Here is a 22,235-nt window from a genome sequence, read left to right on the forward strand (position 1 = left end):
GGTACATAAAGAATTTTTTTTGCCTTTAAAAATGCTCAAGGTGAGCAAAAAAAGCAACTCTGGAAGAAAAAGCCAGTGACGTAACATGAAGATATTAGCAGCACCATCTGAAAATCAGGCTTCATTTAAATGTCATATCTTGCAAACTCCTTTGTACGAGGACTAATTAGCTCTCTTCCATCTCTTTCCCATCCTGTGAATAATATTGTTTTCTTTTAGACGAGATCAGAGGCTCTCGGAGGCAATTTATAAAGGAGGATGCTCTGCTAGAGATGGAAAACCACAGCAGGGAGATGAAGGGACACAGTTCCTAAAGTATTTAGCCACCTAATGGCTTTTTATTTTTTGAGTGCAGAAGTAGGTTAGGGCCTGAGCTCCATCTGTGGTAGTGATTTTTTGATGGAGAACTCACTTAATAAGGTAGTTCTCATCCAGAAGTGTTGAGAAATCCAACATGCCATGAGATACTCCAGTTCTGAAGACTTTTTTTGGGGGAGGTGGGGGGAGAAAATCACATCTGCTTAGTGTGACAGGGATAAGCTGCACTTCTACAATCACAGAATTATAGAATGCTTTGTTTTGGAAAGGACCTTAAAGCTCATCCAGTGCCACCCCTGCCATGGCAGGGACACCTCCCACTGTCCCAGGCTGCTCCCAGCCCTGTCCAGCCTGGCCTTGGGCACTGCCAGGGATCCAGGGGCAGCCACAGCTGCTCTGGGCACCCTGTGCCAGGGCCTGCCCACCCTCACAGCAAAGAATTCCTAATATTTAGTCTAAATCTAAACCTATGGCTAAATCCTTGGGAGCCTCACATGCCAGGAGCAGGAACTGCCAGCGTGTTGGACATCAGGGGGGACAATTGCATCTGTAGATCCTGAAGACTGCACCAAAGGGCTGAAGGAGGGTGGACCTGCACACCCAGTGCACAGATGACCTCACGGGGTGGAAAGCCGGCAGGGAGGAAAGAGGAGGGGATGGAAAGTGTTGCTGTTGCTACTTCCAGAGAGAGGACAGTGTGTAACTAATTGCAGGCAAGTGTCTCTCTTTTTGGGAAGGGAGGGCTCTGATCCAGCAGAGATGGACAGGCTATGGGCTCTGGTCACTGTCCCAGGCAGCAGGAGTTAATTACCAGGGCTCTGTCACAGCAGGGACATTTGGTACCACTGTCTTTTCAAGCTAACATGGAGTTTCCACGTCCCAAGCCCTTTGATGCTTGTCTGAGAGCATCAGGGCTCTCTGCTTTCCAAAAGGAGCTCTCCGTGGAAGAGTGATAAATGTGCTTAATTTTTGCAGAGCTTGTAGCCTGGTTTTATCCCAGGATCCGTCTCTGGAGGTTTTATTAGCTGATGGTGTCTGTAGGAAAAAGTCAAAGTGACTAGACAGGAACAGCCGTGGAATTGATGTAGGAAGCAAAAGCGTGTTTGGAGATAATGTTTCTCATTCTTGCCACGCTATGTGCTGAGTTTGGGCAGTGCATTTCCAGTCCTCCTGTAGTTTTTCAGCTGCTGCCTGCCAAAAACCCCTCTGGCTGGCCTCCCACCAGGGCAGGCTGTGAGCAGGGATGGGTGCCCTGCTCTGCACCATGGGGACAGGTGACAAACATCCTTGTCCCTGCTTGTGGCTCTGATGAACCTGGTGCAGAGGGAGCTCAGCCAGGTGTGCCGAGGCTCCAGGTGTCAGGAGGGACCCAGGAGAGTGGGTGTGGGGAGATGATCACCCTTCCTTTGAGTCTGGCAGAGAGACAATTTGCAAACATGTGTTGATGCATTCCGGGAGGAAGCCAGGCACTAAATCATCACCTTGCATCCTTCATGCAGATTCGTCCAGGGAACCTATTTAATTAGGGGATAAATTTAGAAATCAATTATTTGCAGAAACAGTTTCTTTCCCTCTAATGAGGCTGCAGGATTCATCCCCCTCTGCCACTTTCCCATGACCTTTGTGTATGCAGATCAAGGGGAAAAGTGCTCTGTGTCTCTTCTGTCTTGATGTAGGTATCGTATCCCTTTTTGGGCTGCTCCTGTGCAGCTTTCACTGAGGCTCTTGTTAGGACAGCAAATGAGACCATGGTGCTGTTGGATCTAACGGTGTGGTAATGGTGGGGGAACCAGATAATGACATGGATTAGCCTTTCCTGCTGCGGAAGTTGCAGGAAAAAGGCTGGAATGGGGTGGCCGGGTGGTGTCTGTGTGTGGTGTCTGCTTCAGGCTTTGGTCTCTGCCACTTTGTTGCTTCCAATCTCTGACAAATTGCTCAGCTTCTCTTATGCCTTACCCGCTTTTAAATGGGGAAAAATTATTTTGCTTCAAGGCTCTGAGAAGCCTTAATAAATTCAGTTGCTTTTATTATTTTGGATTTTAACATCTCCTCATCTTACGATGCCGCTTTCTGAGCCCTGCAGCGACTTTGCTGTGCTCTTACATCAGCTGCTTTGAGTCCAGTTCACTGCAGTGGGAGTCAGTCAGGAGAGAGCTGAGAATTTTCACAGCTGATCTCAGTAAACCTTTTTGCTTCTGGCAGCCTGAGGGTTTGCAGCCTGCAAGGGCAGCCCTTGGCTCCAGGGCTGAGGCTGCTCAGGCGATTTGTCCTGCTCAGAGGGGTCTGGCACTCTGGGATGGCATCTTTAGGAGCAGCAGTCTGCTCTCCCATAGCCCTTGCTGGGCTTCTTTCCTGCAGAGCTCTGGTGGTGCTTGGCCAGTGGGAGGATGGCAGAGTGTCCTGGGCTGGGCCACTCTGGGCCATTCCTGGCAGAGTGTCCTGGGAGCCTTGCTGGCTGCTGGGGTAGATAAACATGCATGGTTGCTCCTGGGTTAAGGTGTCATAGTCTTGGAGAGAAACAAATTTTCTGTGAGATTACAAGAACTCATTTCTTTAGGTAAGAGGATTTGGGGTTTGTTGAGTAGCCCAGACAAACCTGGGTACTTGAGTGGTACCTTGGATACCTGGCAGGCTCTCTAGGGGCTTTTCAGGGAGCACTCAAAAGCCTGTCCTGGAGAAGAGGTAAGATTCTTAATCCTTTGGCAACCACCGTGGATGTCTGCCTTGACAGCAGAGAAGGGACCCTGTGTGTGAAGGAGCCCCCATCAGGATCCAGGTGGAGGGGCAGCAGCAACTGGTCATTCCTGGTAACTGATAATTTTGCCTTTTTGGGCAAGGGCATACCCAGAATCTTCAGCCTGTCTGGCTTTTGATGCACCCACCTGGTGCTCCAGGTGACACAGAGGCAGAAGATCCCAAGTAGTCCACTGGCTGCTTTTTTTTCCTCTCCTGAAAATACCCAACCAGCTCCTTCTCCTTGGAAAAGGGCATCTGTCTCTCAGCAGGTGGAACTGTCTTAGTGTTTGTAGAAGGCAACCAGACCTCCTCTCCCCTGTTTTCTCCTCCTCCTCCTCTGCCTGTTCCACCTCCCCTTTGGGAGGGCAGGTCCGTGGAGGAACCATCGTAGAAAAATTACTTCACAGTCTGAGCAGAGCCCTGAGCTATCAAACTGCCTTGTTATTTTAAGAGGTCTGTTTCCCAAAGAGAGGTTTAAAAATGCAGAGGACTTATAAAGCTCTTGGCTGGTTCTAATGGAGCTCGGAGCCGTGCTCACCCCTCGAGGCTGGCTCTTGCTTCTCAGCAGCTGTAAAGCAAATGGACCTCCCTGCTTTCTCCTGGAGCCTGCCTGGCTTTGCCACACTCTTCAAATCACCTGAATAGGTCATGCTGCCCTTCTGCTCCTGTCACAGCTGCAGGGAACAGCAGCACGTTCCCTCTCTGTCCCTTAGTGACAGGTCTGCTCTGCCCTGATGCCCACCCTGCTGTGCTGGACTGCCCTTGCCCTGCTCCCAGCTCCCAGCTCCTGCAGCAACTCACAGACAAAAGGAAAACTGCTGCTGTTACCTGCACAAGGAAAAGGCCACAGGGGCGCCTTTCCAAACGTTTTCCCTTTACACAAGCCTTATCTAGTGCCACCCTGACACTGCTCTGCTGCCATGGTGTCTGTGTTTGAGGCTGTCCTGGGAAAAGGCATCCCCACCCCAGCCCTCCTGGTGCCCAGGAAAGGGAAGGAGCAGCAATGCAGGCACGTGGGGGCTGACTGGGCTCCTTCCCTCTCCTTCTGTGGGTTATGATGTCAGCAGAACCCATCTGGCCCCGTTTCCATGTGCCAGCATTTCCTGTGCACCTGGGAACCGTGTGCTGCCACTGCAGGTGATGCACAATGTCCTTCCCAGCTACCTGCCCTGTGCTCCCTTGGCTGCAGTGAGAATTCAAGTTTGTGGTTATCAGAGGCAGCAGCTCTTCCCAGTAGCCCGTGGTTGTGTCATTGGACACTTCAGATCTGTTCAGGCTCCAAGCAAAGCTCTGGTGTCACCACAGAGGCACAAATGGCTGAGCTCTGACAGGGCTTGGGGATTAAAAAGGGTTTTTTCTTATTCAGGTGCCTTGTGAAGGCTTTCAAAAGCCATTCCTCTGGGTGTGTGGTGGGAATAGACCCTCTTGTAGTGGTCCTGCAGGAGCCAGGCTGGGTTTTCAGACAGGCTGGAGTCCACGCAGGGCTGGGGCAGAGATAGAGAGGTGTCCTGTGGGGTAGGCCAGGTCCATGCAGGGCTCAGGGCTGGGCAGCATTGCCTGTGCTGGTACAGCAGATCTGCTCATTCCCTGTCCATCACTGGGTTTTCTGAGCCAGGAAATCCCCACAGTCTGCTTGAAAACCTGTCTCGCTTAATCCACCCTGAGCACAGAGCCGGGCCAGTGCTGTGTGCCAGTTAACTTCAGAAAGCTTCACCATCAAAGACACGGATTTCTTTAACAGAGATTGAGACTTGGACCATCACAAAATGATGCTTGTGCCTTTTAGCTAGGCTTTTTTCTTTATCAGGTCTGTCTGTTGTTGGGTTTGAGGATCTGGAGTAACTGGGAACAGAGGACTGTCCCAGCTTTCCCCATGCAGTGCCACAACTGCAGCTTTCATGGACCAGCAGCTCTTTCTCCTGGGACATGAGGAAAGAGTTGCCTCTTTTCTCTTCTTTGTGCATTCAGGTGCTGCTTCAAAAGTAAATCCTGCACTTCTCTTGGGTGGGCCAGGGGGCTCCAGAGAAGTGGCAAAGCTGAGCTTTTTACTAAAACCCTAAAGAACACGCCCGTGCCTTAACAGAGGGGTGGGGATTGGGGGAGGAGAGCAAAATCCATGCATCAAGGCACCTCCTTCACACCCATGTCTCTGGCACCTTGGCCTTCACCTCTGCAGAATGCACAAAAGAGGGGCTCTGGTGCTTGAAGTCACATTCCTTCGCCTGCTTTTTCTTTGTGGCAGCATCACAGAAACCCAGGATGAACTGGGTTGGAAAAACCTTTGAGATCACCAAGTCCAACCTATGACCTAACACCTCCTCATCAACTAAACCATGGCACTGAGTGCCATGTCCAGGCTTTTTTTAAACACATCCAGGGATGGTGACTCCACCAGTCCCAATTCCAGTGCCCAGTCACACCACGGAGGGGCCGTGGCTGAGCACCCCTGGTGCTGCTCCAAGCCTGGGTGTCTCCTCTCTCTGAGAAAGCCTCACCCAGGAGTGCTCTCCCCCTTGCTCTGCCATACCTGGTGCTTATTCCAACAGAGATGTTTCATCCATGTGCCAGCAATTCCTGCAGGATTGTGCCTTTGGCTCCCACCACTGGCCAGGGGGAGCCTCTGCTGGCAGGTAAAGATGGAATTGAATGGAAGGGAATTGAAAGTCAAAGGGCTCTGTAATAATTTCAAAGTGCCTGAGGCACCACACGGAAGCCCTGGCATTATAAATAAGGGTAATGTGCTGGAGCCTGAATTGCAATCAAAGCAGCTGCAGGAGCACGCAGTGTGCTGAGCTTCTCTGGGGTTTGTGGAATCAGTCTGAGATGTGTGGGCAGCACAGGCAAATCAATATCTGCTCCCTGATGTGTTCAGGGACCCTAAAGCCTGGGATTAGAAAGGCCAGAGGGATGTGGGGGTGGCACAGAAGGCTCCAGAGCTAAGACCAAGAGAGCTGAGTTGGAGCAGCCCAACCCTCTGGTTGTCTGAAGTGTTTGCAGGGGCTGAGGCCTGGAAGGGGCTGACTCTGTCCTCCCTGCTCACCCTGGCTCATCTCCTGGATGATGCAGTCTGCAAGCTCTCCCTCTGAACTGAGGAGGTTTTCTTTTTTTTTGGGTTCCTGTTGAGCTTGGGATCTGCCCTCACCGTCTGTCACATTGCTCTGGTTGTCATGACCCCTTTGGTGGCAGCTCAGTTCCTCCCACATCTCTGTGGTTTTGAGGTGACTGGTCCCAGGAGCATGCCTGAACCTGGCTGCTTGTTCTTGTCCTTCCAGCAGAGCCTGAAAACAGCCAAACCCCCCTTACTGCAAATCCCACTTGGCCTATCCAAGGTGAGTGTGGTGCTGCTGGCAATGAGGTGCAGAGAGTGCTCCAGCCTGCACTTGGCCCCCCTGGGACCACCCCAAGACCAGGCTGTCTCCAGCCCTCCTCCATCCAGCATCATTCCTTTTATTTGCTGCTGCTGGGCTCAGGGCTGGACTCGATGATATCACAGAGATTTTCTAACTCAAACCATTCCCTGATTCTGTGTCCATGCAGACCCCCACTGTGCCACAGCCACCCCCAAAGTTCCCTGCAGGTGCAGCACTGTGTTCTCACAGACAGGGGCTTTGAAAGGGGACGATCAGAGCGAGGTTGTCATCTCTTTTTTTTTTTTTTTTTTTTTTTCCTTTTCTTAAATTTCTGAGCTTCTCTATTACTTTTTATGATCTGCAGCTGTGTTTGTGTGCTGCCCCAGGGAGCTCTGTGAGGGGAGAGCAGGGGAGGAGGTGTGTAAGGGAAGGAACAGGAGCGGAGGGGAAGGGAAGAAAAAAAACCTGAGCTAATGATTCGGATAAAAAACTCCACCACATTGCCACCAAAAGACACAAACCCTTAGAACTCTTAGGGCCTGTTTGACTGCAGAATAGCCCCCCTGGGAGCAGGGGGGAAGCCCCATTTCTAGAGTAATTTTGGAACTAGTCTGCACTGAGCGTGATAATCTATTCCACAGGGAGCAATCCTGCGCTGGCAAGGGCACTGGGGAGAGCTCTCTGTTTATGACTTTCTGCATAAATTTGCTTTATTAGCATAAGAGGTAGCTAGCACCGAAGAATCTCTAAACTAACACTTTATCAGAGGTTGGTGCCTCTGGAGAACATTAACTCAGGAGAGCCCCTGGAGTAACAGCAGATGGAACGGGGTGGCAGGGTGAGGGGTGTGGAAGAAAGGGGCACAAGTTGGAATTGTCTCTCTAAAAGGAAATACAATCACTAACCAGATCTCCAGCTTTTCCTCTGCCAGGTTAGGATGCTGAGTGGTGCAGGTGGGATGAGGAAGCCTGGCTGCAGGGTGCAGCTCCTGCTGGGATGGAGCAGGTGGGGAGGAAGAAGGCCAGAGGAGCCTGGATCTGTGCACTGGAAGTTACTCACTGGCTCCTCACCCATCTCCCCAAGCAGTTGGTACTGACAGGAAAGGTGCCCAGCAGGTCTGAGCAGTGCTGGGGAGCTGGGGGGAAGCAGGAGGGTTTGGTTATCCAGGGATGGGGAACCTTGTGGGGATGAGCTGCTCTGAGCAAAAGGGCTTATTTTAATAATGGCCTTCAAGAACGAAATAAAAATACAATAATCATGGCAGATTAGCAAGAACAAGCCAATTAAATACAACACAGGCTTTGTAAAACACCATGACAGATAAGGCAGGGCTGCAACCTCCCCAGAAGTGGTGAATGTTGAGGCATTGCATGAGGGTGGGGTGGGGGCTGGGGAGAGCTGGTGAATGTTTCAAGCCTGTCAGGCTGCCCTGGAGAAAGCAGAGGTGAAAAGGCTGTCCCTGGCTTCAGTGAGACCAAGGGGGAGAGGAGGGAGGAGGTGGATAGGATGGCCAGGAGCCTGAAGGCATGGAGCAACAATCCTGCAACTTTAATATCAGCTGTTTCATTTTGTATTCATCATGTCAGCATAATCTGCTTTTATGGGAATTGTCTTGGTTCCCAACCAAATGCATTTAGGCCCCTTTGCTTTTAAGTTTGATTGTAATACAAGTTGAAGATTTCAATGAAATGTTTATATGAAAGGGTTGTAGCAACAGCAAAGGGAAAAAGTGGATTAGGGAGTTGGTTGGAAGGGATCTTGCTGTGGTCACTGCTGTCCCCTGCCTTGTCCTGGATGGGTGACCTGCTGATGGGCACGAGCCCAGGTCAGAGGCTGAGCCCTGGGATGAGTTTTGTTTGGATTGCTTGTTTGATTTCCAAGGCAAATGTTGAAGACTGTAGAAGTTGTGTAAGGCACAGAGCTCGAGGAAGAGCAGAAAAGGCAGAAATGCTCTGAGTGCCTTTTTCTTACTTTCAGACCATCCTCAGGTGGTACCAAAGGCTGGTGGGGGCTGCCCGTGGGCTCGGCTGAGCTGTGTGGTGGGAGATGATGGCAGTTCTGAAGGTTGGGGGAGGTTGGGAGGGGAGAGATATCTGCTGGTGTTGGGGAGAAGAGATTCCTCAGATCCTCTGCTCTGGGATGGAGGTGGTGCTTGCCTGGGGTCTTTGAGCAGGGGAAGGGGAGAAGTCTGGCTGCCTGCTCTGGGGAAGGAGGATCCTCCTTGTTTCTTCATTGTCCCCTCTCTGCTGAGCACAGTGAGCTCAGGTAGGAAGGTGGCATGGCAGATGTTTGATGTTCTGTTTGGCTGTTTTACTTGGTGTTTTACCCACAAAGGGCTGTTTGAACACCATCTGATAGCTCCCCATCCACTAGATACTGAGATTTTTAACAGCTATAGACCACAAGTGCTTTTCCATTGCTGCACATTTAAAACCTTAACTGTATCTCATTCAATTTTGGTGCAGGAATGCCCTTAATTTGTTCCAAAAGCATTTGAAAGCTCTGATAACAGGCAATCTTTGCTGCAGACTATCACATTCTGTCTGATGGACGGGCTTTCAGTGCTGTAACTGCAGCAGACAGTGGAGTGACAATGTGTGTCCAGTGAAACACAGGCAGTGGAATATTAGTGTCAGGTATATGAGGCCAAGAAACTTCCCCATGTTTGGGGATTGAGGGATTCTGCACCTACAGGGCTTGAAAAAAGCTTTTTTTAGAATTATTTTTATTGTGAGTGGTGAATCTGATTGAAGGCTCGTGGTGTCCTGGGGTAGTTACCAGGTGCCCTGAAATGAAAGCTCAAGCACACAAGTGTTTATGAGTGTGTGGGAATGGGTACCCAGCCTTGGCAAGTCCGTGTTTGTCACAAATTTCCTGGCTGCTGGGTTTGCTTAAAATTGTGAAATGAATGTTAAATTGAAGTTTCTACTTTTGGAAGAGACCTTTTGAAAATGAAACAGGCTTATCTTCAGTCTAGGCTAAAATCCAAAAAATTGCCTATATTTCAGAACTCCTGGGAAATGTTCTCTGTGATCCTTTTAAACATCCCATGCAAAAATGTGTGTGTAAGGGAAAAAAAATGGAGAAAGGTTGACCCTGGAGGTTTTTTCCTTGCTTCCCTAATGTGATGTAGCCTTTGAAACTGCAGCAGTGGGGTCCTGGTGGCATCCACGTGGTCTGTGCTGTGGGCTGGGTGATACAACCTCCCTCCTGAGCTCTTTAGGAAAGGTCTGCTGCAGGATATGTGTGTGATGAGTGTGTAATACTCTAAATATCCCCTCCTGTGGGTGACTGTCCCTCTGGATAGAATTAAGATTATGGCTTTGCATAGCAGAGTCTTTCCCTTGATGCTTCCCTGCTCTCCCATGGCCTGTTTGCCTCTGTGGATGATCTTGGATTCCTGCTGCAAAGCTGAGTGAGTGCTTTTGCTCCTAAAAGTAGCATTTGTTTTGATTTTAATTAGACAAGGAGATGCATTTCAGTACAGACCTTTGAAGTGCTGCTGGCAAGATGACTGCAATTAAGCAGCCTTGATATTTCTCTCATTTTATTCTTTTTACTGCTATAGGAAACCTTCTGCTTGAGCCTTGTTTGGAGGGTAGAGACACAGGATTCCTTCCATGAGGTTCCCAGGTCTTGAAGGAGCTGCAGGGCTGCTGTGATTTACAGTTTCCAGAGTACAAGCAACACCCTCTTGCTGCTGATTTGCTGCAGCAAAGAGCTTTTTATGTCAGAGGAGAGAAGGATCATTAGCAGGATGTCAGGGCAGTGGCAGGGATGTGACAGGGGGCTTGTGCATCCCCTCCCAAGCACAAGTGTGAGCTCTTGATGGATCCAGGTGTGGTCAGGAGCTGTTTGGTTCTTCTCTGTTGAGTGCTCAGGTGTGCACGGGGCTTGGGGATAAGGAAGGTGCAGTGCTGGGGGGCAGAGGCAATGAGCAAACCCCTCTGGTGGGATTGAGTTGACACAGTGGTGGCTCAGGAGTGTCACCAGTGAGGTGCTGAATCAGGGATCTGGCAGTAATGGGGTGGCTTTGGCCCTGCCCTCAGCCCTGCAGGACCTGTGGTGTGATGGGGTCTTCTCCATGAGAGCTTGGTTGGCTCTCTCTTGATCCATGTTGGGAAGCCAGGAGCTTGCTCCTGGAAAATATGTTGATTTCAGGAATGAGAAAAACTGTTCCTGAAGGATTGAGAGGTTTCTTTTGTTGGGCTGGGACTTGGGTTTGTAGAAGTGCAAGTGCCTGGCCTTGTAGCCTGAGTGGCTGCTCACCTGCCAAGTGTCTTGTTGAAGCATCGTGTCCTGCAAAGTGTGGGTGGCTCCTCAGGCAGCCTCAGCTGGGTTTGTTCCTTCCTTCCTTCCTTCCTCTCCTCTGGGAGCTGGAATTGGATGGGCTTTTGCCCATCTGGGCTCAGGGTAGTGAAATGCAAAATGCCATCAGCATTCCTTGGCTGCTTTGCCCTCAGAGGAAGCGCTGTCCTTCCCACTGACCCTCTGCAGCCGAGGAGGAGGAGAACCTTGTCTCTGTTCCCCCTGTGGTGCCAGAAGTACCTGAGCCTGTGTTCTTGACTGTTCTGGGGCAGACAGACCTGCAGACAGTGGGTCAGGGGCTGTCAGAGCTGGTCTCTTCCCAAATAGGAGGGAATTGAATTTGGGTCTTCCTCAAAGCTGCTGGAGCTGTGGGCCCGGTGACTGAGAAGACCTGTCTTGCTTCCCATTGCTTATACTGCAAATGGAAAAACAAGCACAAAGAAAATGTGGTGGAAGGAGAAATATTTTGGCTCATTTTGTACTAGTGGTTTTTTTTTGTTTTTTTTTTTTTTTTTTTTTTTTTTTTTTTTTTGGTTTTGATTCAGCTGCCCAACTGCCAAACCCGTTCTCTGCAGAGATCTGTGTGCAACGTGCTGGGCAGCTGTGGAGCTGCCAGTGCTCCTGACCCACTCAGGGGCTGCAGCTGAGGCTGGGAGCTGCTGCCTCCACGAGGTCTGCAGGTCTGGGGGTGCCCTTTGGCTTCTCCAAACCCCCAGTTCAGTGCAGTGCCCTAGGTCAGGGAGAGCTGGTGGTGTGTGCTGTAATCCTGGCTGCCAGGGTGCCCGTGCTGTAAATCAGGATCGGGTGGGATGTAAAAGCAACAGAAGCTGCAGAAGGTGACTGACAGGTGCAGCTCCAATGTCAATAGGTATTTGTCAAGCCTGGAGGTTTTCCCTTGCTGCTGGAGCTCACAGTCTGTGCTGAGAGTGTCCCTGTTAAATACAGCAGTGCTGCTGCCTCACAGCTGGAAGAAGGTTTCCATTGTAAATGCCAGCAAAGTGTGTACTGCTGTCTGCACCCTGCCCTGTCTGGCCAGAGTGGCCTCCCTGAGCCATGAAGATCCCTTGGGCTTGGCTGCAGCTCCCTGGGAGCTTCCTCCAGCCTGTTTCCTGGGAAAGCCACAGGAGGTTTAGGGCATCTTGTGTGATTTATTGTTCTTGCCTTCCTACTCTAGAAATCCCCAGGCACTGGGTAGCCCCTTGATTTTTATTAAGGAAGACAAATGTTTCTGTTCATATATAAGGGAAGTAACAGGTAGAGGCTAAAATTAAATAGAGGCAGTTCTGGGGTAAGACTCAAAAGTCCCAATTTCCTTCATCACTTAGAATAACACCTTTGGGCATCGTGGAGAAAACTGACCCTGAGCTGTGCGTTGTGTCCCTGCAGAGATGTCGGGGACCGTGTCGGACATTTCGCTGGTGCACTGGAAGCAGCAGTGGCTGGAGAATGGCACCCTGTACTTCCACGTGTCCATGAGCAGCGCTGAGCAGCTCTCCAGGGCCACCCCACCCAGCCTCCAGGAGCCCTCGGAGATCGTGGAGGAGCAGATGCACATTCTTCACATCTCAGTCATGGTGAGTCCCAGCTCTGATGGCATCGGAGGGGATGCAGGGACCCCCTTGGAGGAGGGGGATGAGGAGCAGGGTGGTGAGTCTGGTTTGCAGATGTTTTTGTCCCTTCTTGGTTGGGTCTCCAGAAAGGGAGAGATGTGTTTGAATGAGACAGGAAAAAGAAAAATAGAGTACTTGATCTGAGAAAATTAAACAAAGCAAAAGAGTGTGGGGAAGAAGCTGTTGGGAGGGTAAAAAGGATCCTTGTAGTTCCTCCTGTCTGTGCTGGAAAGTGGTGAAGTGCCAGTGGAGTATTTCTGCTTGATATTTGTGTTTGGGCATTGTGCAAAGGCAAGGTTTTGGGCTTGGCCATTTCATTCTGAAGCTGAAGCTTATCTTTGAAGTGAGTAAGGGCTGCAGCGTTTCTTGCAAAGGACAAGCCTGACCTAAAAGTAAAAAGATGATCCAGTGCTTTGAATGTCTCCATCTGGGGTGTTTGTGACCTTTTAATAATGCACTGTTTATGTGCTGTGCTGCCTTTTAAAGTTTCAGTATCATATGAGGTGGTTGCCTACGTGTTTGGATCTGGTCCATGGTTCCTCCGTGTTTTAGAGCTCCATCTGTAAAATGGAATTGTGTATTGTCCCTTCAATCCCATTGGGGTAAGATACAGAAAAAAAGAAGTTAGGTTGGTATATCCAGTGTGCATGCATGCCACTCATTTGCCAAAGCAAGTCTTTTAAGGGCTGAGGATCCCACCAGAGCGACCCTCTGCAAAAGGTGAGCCTGTTCATCTCTTAGAATCTGAGTCATCTCCACAGCTCTGCCCTTAGCTTTGGAAGGAGGAACACAGACAATGGCTGCACAAATCCTTAATTTCTAATTTTTTTTTTTTATTTGAATGAGCAGCTATTTGGCTTTTACAACTTAAATCTGTTTTTTTTGAGTGTGTTATCAGCAGGGCTTTAGATCTGGCACTGAGTGCATGTGAGAAAGGAGAGAGGCTTTGCATTAAGGCTGTTGGGCAAGATAAGATGCAGGATGACAGAAGGGAAAGGACTTGGGGGCTTCATCTTACTGAGTTGGATAGGGAATGTTTTTATGTCCTGCTGAAATTGTCAAAGGGATGGGGCATTGGACAGGAGAAAAGGGTTAGAACTGCGTACTTGGAAAATGAACCTGAAAATATAAGTGAGAGACAACAAAGAAAGAAAACAGCACAGCATGTGTGGGTGTGAAAAGCTCCATCCCTGGCAGGAGGTGTGAGTATGGGATTGTTTGGCTTGGATTGTTTGTTGTGGGCAAACCCGAGCCCTGGAGGATTGTCCTGTGTCTGTGGGGTGATGCTTTCTCTGCAGCCTGCTGGTTTCTGCTTGAAATGCAGATTTTCTGTAGTAGAGAGAGATTCAGTCCTGGTCCTCAGCCCTTGCTGAAGATGATCTCTAAAATACAGGAGATGATTGTAATGATTGGATGCTTGGAAAGTTCCTTTGAGAAGCTCCTGGCCAGAGCCTTCCTTTGCTGTACCTTGGAATGGGGGAGCAGTGGTGCTGGGGGATGGAGCTGGCAGCATTGCTGGCCAGGTCACAGGAATGTCACAGGAATGGGTTTGGCCTCTAATCCCAGCTTAACCAGGAATGATGTGCTTTGCCAGTGGCGTGGGAGCACCCATGGCTTTGCTGTGAGTTAACTCCTGCCCTGTAGCTCTCTTCCCTTCTGCAAAAGCAACAGGAGGACAGGAGAGGATTTGTTCCTGCCACACACAGTCAGCTGTAATTCCACTGTCATTATAAATCCTGACATTCCCTGCAGCAGGTGCTGAGGTCCTGTGCATGGATCTGGGTCTGGGCTGCACATGTGTCCCTGGGAGGCAGGAGCCCTGCAGATCCCTTTCCTGGGTCAGGATTGCAGCACAGGCTTGAAACTTTGCCCAGATTTTTCAGAAAGTTCATTAACTTTTTCAGTGAACCCAAGCCAAGTTTTGAGTTACCAGCAAAGATGATTCTGTTTTGTTGCCTTTTTTTTTTTTTTTTTTTTTTCCTTCCTTGAGGCCTCATGGAGTTCTGTAGGGGAAATAAAATGGGCACAGCTGTTTGTTTCTTGGGTGGAATATTTCACCCAGGTCCCCAGGCTGCTTTCCCACTCCTTTATTTCCTTTCTTGACCCCAGCTGGAGCACATTCCAGAGGGCTCCCATCACCTGAGCTCCCCTACCCCAGCAGTGGGGTTCCCTGGCTGTGCTGTGCTTGGCACAGGGGAGCCCTGGGTGCCCCCTCCTGTCCCCACACCCTCTCTATGTCCATATCTCTTTTGCCTTGGGATGCAGCCTGTGTCCTCCTTCCCAGCTTCCCAAATACTTTTCCTTCCTCTCCCTACCACGAAGCCCAGTGTCTCCTGTGTGCTTTCTATGAACTAAACCACCATCACTGCAATGGACAGAATTCCAGCCCACCCAGTGCTGCCTTGGCCTTCAGGCTTTGTGTGCCCTGTCCATCATCAGCCCAGCATCCCTCCCCAGGGGACATGGCAAAGTGCTTCCTTCACCTCCTTTAAGTGGCTCTAACACTTCTTTTTACCTCTCTCCTCATGTTCCAGGTGATTTGTAGGAGCTGGGGAAGGTTTGCCTGGGGGATCTGGTTAATCCCTCTCTTAGGGAGCACTTGGCACAGTTATTGGGCAGTGAGACATCTCCAAGCCAGGAACTGGTTGGATTTCTGAAGGTGTTTATGGCCTGGCTGGGAGCTCCTGCTCTGCCTCTAAATCCAAGACCCCCTCTGTGCTGCTTGGGGGCTCCAGGAGGTGCAAATCCTGGGTTTAGTCCTCCTTCCAGTGGTTCTGGCTGTCAGTCCATGGCTTTCTGGTTTGGGATTGGTTTGCTTCCAGTGCAGCAGGAAAGTGTCCATGGCTCGTTGTCCCTGTGGCCACCATCTACCCCTGCAAAGCACTGACTGCCTGTGACCCTCTTCACACCTCCCTTCCTGAGCTCAAGGGCATCTTTGACAGCAAGATAATACTTAATTTTTATTTTTTTCCCTTCCTAACAGTTTTTTCTTAATCTCTCCCCAATGAGACATAACATTAATTACTGCAGTTAAAGGGAATTCAGTCTCCATTACTCTCTGCCACCCATTTCCTCTTGGCTTGAGCATCTGAAATTTGTCTCCCAAATGAAAAGGGATAAAGGGAAACTAAAAACAAATATGCAAATGCAAGATTTTATTTATTTACTGTTTTTTAAAGCACAGTGTCAGGTAGAAAGGAATCAATATTTTTGTCATTATGCCTGTTGTGTTTTTTCACCATAATCTCAGCTGTCATTTGGGTTTAATTGTGTTGTTTCCTGTTGTGTGGAAGTAAATCTTATCTGTTTTGGATTAAAATTCAATGAAGGTCACAGCAGCTCGAAAACTTACCAGGCTGCAGCAATTAATGTTCATTTGGCTTTGATAAATTGGAATGTTCCCCACAATGGGACTAGAGTGGATTTCAGAAGCAATAATTCTTCCATTAACTCAATGATTCCCTGTGTGATGGAGCATCTTGTCACTGCTCTGTTTGTCATCTGTCACTTCAAGGATCTGGGCATATGCCTGATATGATTTATCATGATTATTGGGGCTGCTTGTGTCAAAACATTTTAAACCACTAATTATTCCAGCCTTGTAAATTGCTGAATTTAAAAAAAAAAACATAAGAGATTTATTTTTGTTGTTGTTCCCCACACCTCGTGTCCTAATTTATTGCTTCGTGTGGTGCTAAATCCAGCCCTGGGCCATGTCTGGAGCTCTGGCCAAAGAAGGGTTGTTTGTCAGGCTCTGAGGGGTGGAAGGGCTGGTCTGGGTGGGACAGACAGGTTTTATCTCTGCACTGACCCTTTGATCAGGCACCAGCAGGGCCATTGCACCCTGTGAGTGCTGGGATACAGGTTTGGGAAGAGCATGCAAAGCCCCATCCCGTCCTGCTGGTGGTTTGATGGGATTTCCTCCCCTGTGAGTGATGCCAGTAAAGTCTTGCTGTGGGATACCAGAGCCAGGACCATCCCTGCATGCTGGCAGGTTTAGAAATCTGCTCTGTGCTTCCTCTGCTCCAGCAGAAATAACCTGGTTTTGGAGAGTGGTCATGAGGAAAAGCCTTGCTGCATCTCATGGCATCACCTTGCAAGGGACCATTAAAGTGTCTGGAGTAAAAGGTGACCAGACCTCATCAGGCTGCTTTGTAAAAAAAATTAACGTTTTTTATTTTTAATGCCCACTTTCTGCTGGCTGTGCTGGCAGCAGACAAGTTATCTGCTGGCTTCTAGGTCTCCCAGAGGATTTTCTTTAACTCGTATTTGTGGAGTTTCTTTTTTTCTTTTTCCCATACATCCTGGTGTTTCCCTAATGATCAGCTGCTGTTCCTGTGCTCCATCAACCCCTGAGCTGGGTGTAAATTGTGCTCTTAAACTCTTCCCTCTGCCTTCATACCCTGCTCTGGGGTGGAGCTGGGGAGGAATCCTGTGCCCTGTCCTTGGGACTGCCTCAGGCTGGGGCAGCTCTCCAGTTCCTTAAGGAATCTCCAAGAGCAAGCAAGATTTTAGGAGCTGTGATCACCTTTAGAAAAAAAAAATCTTCCCTGTGAGGGTGGGCAGGCCCTGGCACAGGGTGCCCAGAGCAGCTGGGGCTGCCCCTGGATCCCTGGCAGTGCCCAAGGCCAGGCTGGACAGGGCTGGGAGCAGCCTGGGACAGTGGGAGGTGTCCCTGCCATGGCAGGGGTGGCACTGGGTGGGCTTTAAGTTCCCTCCCAGCCCAAACCATTCCACGATTGCTCTCCTTCCCACAGGTGGATATAACATCATACCAGTGCAACTGGGCTTATCCCAGCTCGAATGGGAGGGGAGAGGAGGCTGAAACCTTTTTCAGAGCTGGGCTGATTCCCATTGTCCTCAGCAAACAGCTCTCAGGGATCACTTCAGGTCCTTTGGCATCCCCACTTGGGCTCCTTCAGCCCCAGCATTCCCTCATGTTGGCCATTCTTTGTGGGGTTTCTCATTTCCCTACCCTGCAGTATTTTGTCCTCCTTGGTGCAAAACTTCCCAGTGGATTCTATTCCCTCCCTCCCTTGTGCTTGCATAGTGCCACGTCCTGTGGGATTGCTGGCAGCACCAGTGGACCTGGCTTCTCCAGAGATGCAAAACGTTGCCCAGGCCTTCCTCTGGCTCCTTGCAGCTTGTCTTGCTGATGGCAGCACTGGAGCTCCTGTCAGCCAGCTCAAAGGGAGAAAAAAACTGGTGTGACATGAGTAATGATGTAGTGAAGAAGGCACAACATCTGTGTCATCATTTCTGCACCAGGAGGTCAACCAGATTCATCAAACGTGCACTTCCAGCTTGTGATGTGTTTAGAAATTAATTAAGATAGGGAGAGAATTGCTGCTGCAGCAGATTTTCTTATCTGAAAGGTATTAAAAAGCTAAATTGATCTCCAATGAGCTGTTTTTATTAAAAAACAAAACCTAAAAGAAAAGCTCTAAAGCCTCTGGGTTCAGCATGTCCCTGTGTGAGAATCACATGTGGGGAGAGGAGAAGGAGCTGCCCACTGATGTGGAGGTGGACTAAGCATCCCCACATCCCTGGGATGGGGATGGGAGCTGCAGGCTCCGTGCTGATGGCAAACCAAACAACCCTCGGACCTTCACCAATCCTCCCCATGCTGCTGAAGGTGGCCTGTTACTCTGTGGTTTTTTTTTAAAGCTTTAAAGTTCTTTTAAAAGTTTTCTATGCCTTCTGATGTTTACATATTTTTACTGGAGTTTTTCACACACTGTTTATGTAAATAACGATTGTTTTGCATTCTTCTCTGTGGGAGGAGAGAATTGATGGACTGTTGGTTTGACCAGTGTAGCTGGAGAGGTGGTAATTTCATCCTCCAATCCACTGCCACTTTTGGAATTTTATATATTGCAAGGTCAGAAATAAAATTTGCTCATTTTGCTCTTTTGCATCTTAGAGTAGGTGCATGAGTTATTTCTTGTCGTAGTGCGACAGTGACCCTCAGTTCTTTCCTGAGCTTCTTCAGGGTGGCCAGAGGCACTGGTGGGATCTCTGCTGGGTCAGAGGGGCTGAGTGCCTGCAGGCTCTGTGGCTCAGGGGACTGGAGCTCAGCCCAGCTGGAAGCTGAAGCCACCAGCCGTGCAGGAGCACTGGAAGTGGTGCACAGAGGAGGTGTTGCTGGTCCATGCTGGAAGAAAGTCCCACTCCTCTCACCCTGACACTGTGGTGGCATCTGCTCTTTCCCAGGATGGGACATGCTTTGGCTTCAAGTTCCATTTCCATTTTAATGTGCCATTAACCAACTTCTTGCTGTCTGGGAGAAGGAGCCCCTTTCATCCACCTTCCCCCTCCTCTCCACTCTCCTTTGCAGAGTCGGTATAAAACAGGGACTAAATGTAGTTAATGATGTGCTCTGATATTTAGGGAATTAATTTTGGGGGGATTTGTCTTCAAATTGTCACTTTTGTGACAATGGCACCTGTTATGCTAATAATTTCTCACCAGTCTCTCTCAGTTTTCCACCTTAGCTCCAGTGAATACATTAGTCCCTTTATGGCTTTCTCTCCATCAGACTTTTTCCACCCCACTGTGTTAAAATATGTAACTGGAGTATTTGATTTGCATCTCTGATAAAGGAAGGCTGAATAAATACTCTCAGTTCATCTGAACTGAGCAGCAAACTTAACTTTCTCATCTCATCCCCAGAGCAATTGAAGTTGGTACTGGGGGGGGAAAGCAGCCATGGGAAGGGGTTTGGTTTTTGCAGATGGCATTGAAGGCGTGGGAGGGATTTGCAGCCTGAGAAGATTTCCCCAGCCTCGACGTGCGGAGAATCGAGCACGGAAGGGAAAAAGTAAAAACTCCCATTGGAAAAGTGGCCGGTGTTGTCAGGGGGTGTGAGAGCTGGGAAGGAGGGTGCTGAAGTCGTGAGGAGATGAAGGAGAAAACGCCAGAAGGAAGATTTTTGGGAGTGGGGTGAGGAGCACCAGAGCAGTGTGGCACAGGGTGGGACACGCTCTGTGCCTGCCTTCGCCCCCGGGCCGGGTCCCTCTGCTGCCAGCGGCACTGAGAGAATATTTTTATCAGTTTGCTGATCTCAGAGGCTTGTCTTGAACTTGTTCCCTTCCTTCCTCCTCCTCACTCTTCCCCTTCCCACCATCTGTCTGGGAAAAATACTCACATCCACAGCACTGCAGGGTGTCGCTGGTGCCTGACCTTTTGGTGGTGTTTTTTTTTCCCCAGTGTGGGACAAGCAGATGGAAATCCAGGCTTCAGTGGGGTGGCTCTGCCTCAGCTCCTGGTTTCCATCTCTCTCCTCCACAGGTTGCTTTTCACCAAGCTGCTGGGCTCCTGGAGAGAGCAATTCCACGTGGGAGCCCTGTGTTAATCCTGTGTGTAAAGTGCTGGGAGTACTGGATTGGTACCTTTGAAACATTGATGTAAACACAGAAATACTTTGCAGCTCCCAGCCTGGATCTAATTGCTTTAAACTGCCAGGCTCCAAAGTACATATGGCATTAAAATTGTCAGGAAATGTTATTCCAGGAAAACTCCTGTGGATGCTGCCTTCTCCAGCGATGGCTGGGTGTGGGTGGCCCCTGGCTCTGAGGTTGTACCTCACAATGGAGAGTGTTTTCCTGGGAATGCTGGCAGGGTGGAGGGTGTTGTCTCCTCACTGGTGAGGCTGTGCTGTGCTGGGGGATGCCTGACACTCTTAAGTCCCAGCAGGAATATTGTAATCTCCATCTTTCTGTTGGTACAATATGGGCTCTGGCCCAGGGCGAGGAGCCTCACCCATCTTTCACATCCTTGTGGGCTTGAAAGCTGGGCTGGTCTTCAGACAAGCAGCAAAATACCTTTTATTTTGTTTTTTTTTTTTCTTTCAAACCTTGTGTTATCTGCAGTTCTCTCGTCTCTCAGTTGTTACTTGTGTTTGAATGTGAGCTAGAAATGTTTGCATCCCTTCAAGAGTTGTTGGTGTCAGTTGCTGGCTCGTGTGAAGGTGAACTGTGCCCAACCTCATGCAGAACAGCTTCAAGGTGGCTGTGAAAGATGTTCCATTACAGCACCACAAAAGGCTGAATCCTCATTTGACTGGCAAATCCCAAAGATGATGGGAGTAAAGTGTTAATGACAGGATGAAATGCAATATCATATTTGTCCCCAGAAATATATTTGTTCTCAGTTTGGGCTTTCCTTTTTTTTTTCCATTTAAAAATAAATTGGACTTGGTTTCACAAGGCACCGTGATGCCGTGAAAAGGCAGAGCACTTTTTGTTCAGGGAAGTGTCAGAATGAAATGTTTCCACTCTTCAACACTTTCTATATCCTCCCCAAAACCACTTACACTTTAGTTTCAGCTGATGTGAAACTGTCTGAGCATATAAACCCTTCCTGAAAAAAACCAAAAAACCAAAAAAAAACAACCAAACAAACAAAAAAAAACCAAAAAAAAAAAACCTTTCCAGGCTCTGTGTGGAGTAACTGTGCCTGGAGCAGGGGAGATGTGGTGCTGTGGGTCTGATCATCACCCTCTGAGTGCCTGCAGCCTCTGCAGTGCCTGGCCCCGGGGCAGGGATGCTCAGACTCCCACCAGCAGGAAACAGGGGCAAGAAGCTCAGGTATCCATGATTGTCTCTGGCCATCGTTAGGCTGCTCATAGAGCAGAGCACTTTCTGTGTGTGTCCGGGTCTTGCTGCTTTGGAAGTTGGGCATAATTCCCACCGACTTAATTGGGAGCAACATCAGGCCAAGTATGGTTATTTTTACCTGTCGCTGCTCCCACTCCACCTCCTCCCTCCCTCCCCCATCCCCAGGGGTGAGGGGGAAGGAGCTCTGTTTCACCTTTGAAAAGGTCTCTACCAGCTCCAAGCAGGAGCCTCGTCATGAAGTTTCACGGTGTGCAGCAGAGGAAAGGGGGAGAGAGAAAAAAATGAAATTGTGCTTATTGTTAAAACCCAATTATATAAAACTGCAGGAAAATAACTGTTTATGAAGGGAGCTGGTTGACTGGCTTGGCTTGCCTCAGGTGGGTCTTTCTGGGGCTGGATTTATGGCAGGAGCTGGAGAGGGAGTGAGCTGGAACATCAGCCCCAGCCCTACTGGGATGCACTTGGACTTCAGAGCTTGGATATTTTTTTCATTGTGTTTCCCTCTATCCAACAGGAAAAACTGGTGGCTTTTCTTTCTAGCTGCCTCCTTTTTAGCTCCTCAAAGGAGAGGAGACCACTCACTTTTTATTCAGATGGAAGGGGAGGAACCCTGCAGGTGGATGGCAGCAAAACCACTGATGCTTTAGCAGTGTCAGGCTAAATTTCATTTCCCTTCCCAGAGTTGGAGCTGGGCAGCAGCTCCTCACCAGCCATTCCTCGGGCAAGTTTGAACTTTCCTGCTGCCCTGGCTGTGGTTTTCCTCACTGCACCAAACTCGGGCTCAGGGTGAAACCAGCCTGGTGGGAGCAGCAGTTCTTGGGGGAACAGACAACAGCCCCAGTGTTGAATTTTACTGCTTATTTGGCAGCTTTGGAGCATCATTCTGCAGAGGATGGGGTGGGTTGGGTAATGCAGAAGTAAAGGGACAGGCAGCCCCATGTGCTGGGAGTGGGAAGTTGCAGTGGGGAATGTCTGGCTGGAGGGTGCTGGGTTGTGCCCCAAAGGGAGTCTCTCACCATGATTAAGCTGCACGTTTCACCTGGCATTTCCAAGAGATCCATCATCATTCAGGGCAGCACTGAGGCTGGGCCTTCCTGTGCCTCAGAAATGAATGATTGAAATGAATGACTCGCCCAGCTCATCCCAGTGCTGGGATGCAGCTTGGCCAGGCAGGTGAAGGCTGGGCTGGGTACCAAGGATCTGATCCCACCCTGCATCCTTGGGGTGTCTGGGACCTCAGGATGGCTCAGGGCAGCTGCTTCTCCCACTGCTCTTCCTCATGATGGGGATTTGGG

The 22,235-nt window shown here is 49.5% G+C and overlaps 1 protein-coding gene across 1 annotated transcript in view; it reads left to right on the forward strand.

Annotated features, from left to right (window-relative positions):
- The window catches only part of ASTN2 (astrotactin 2), a 320,575-nt gene that overhangs the window by 39,332 nt on the left and 259,008 nt on the right, over positions 1 to 22,235 (forward strand). Inside the window, exon 2 of the mRNA XM_053961860.1 lies at positions 12,099 to 12,286. Coding sequence (XP_053817835.1) covers positions 12,099 to 12,286 — 188 coding nt within the window. The remainder of the gene's footprint in view (positions 1 to 12,098; positions 12,287 to 22,235) is intronic.

This window comes from Vidua chalybeata, chromosome 21 (genome assembly GCF_026979565.1).
Source record: "Vidua chalybeata isolate OUT-0048 chromosome 21, bVidCha1 merged haplotype, whole genome shotgun sequence".
NCBI classification, from domain to species: Eukaryota; Metazoa; Chordata; class Aves; order Passeriformes; family Viduidae; genus Vidua; species Vidua chalybeata.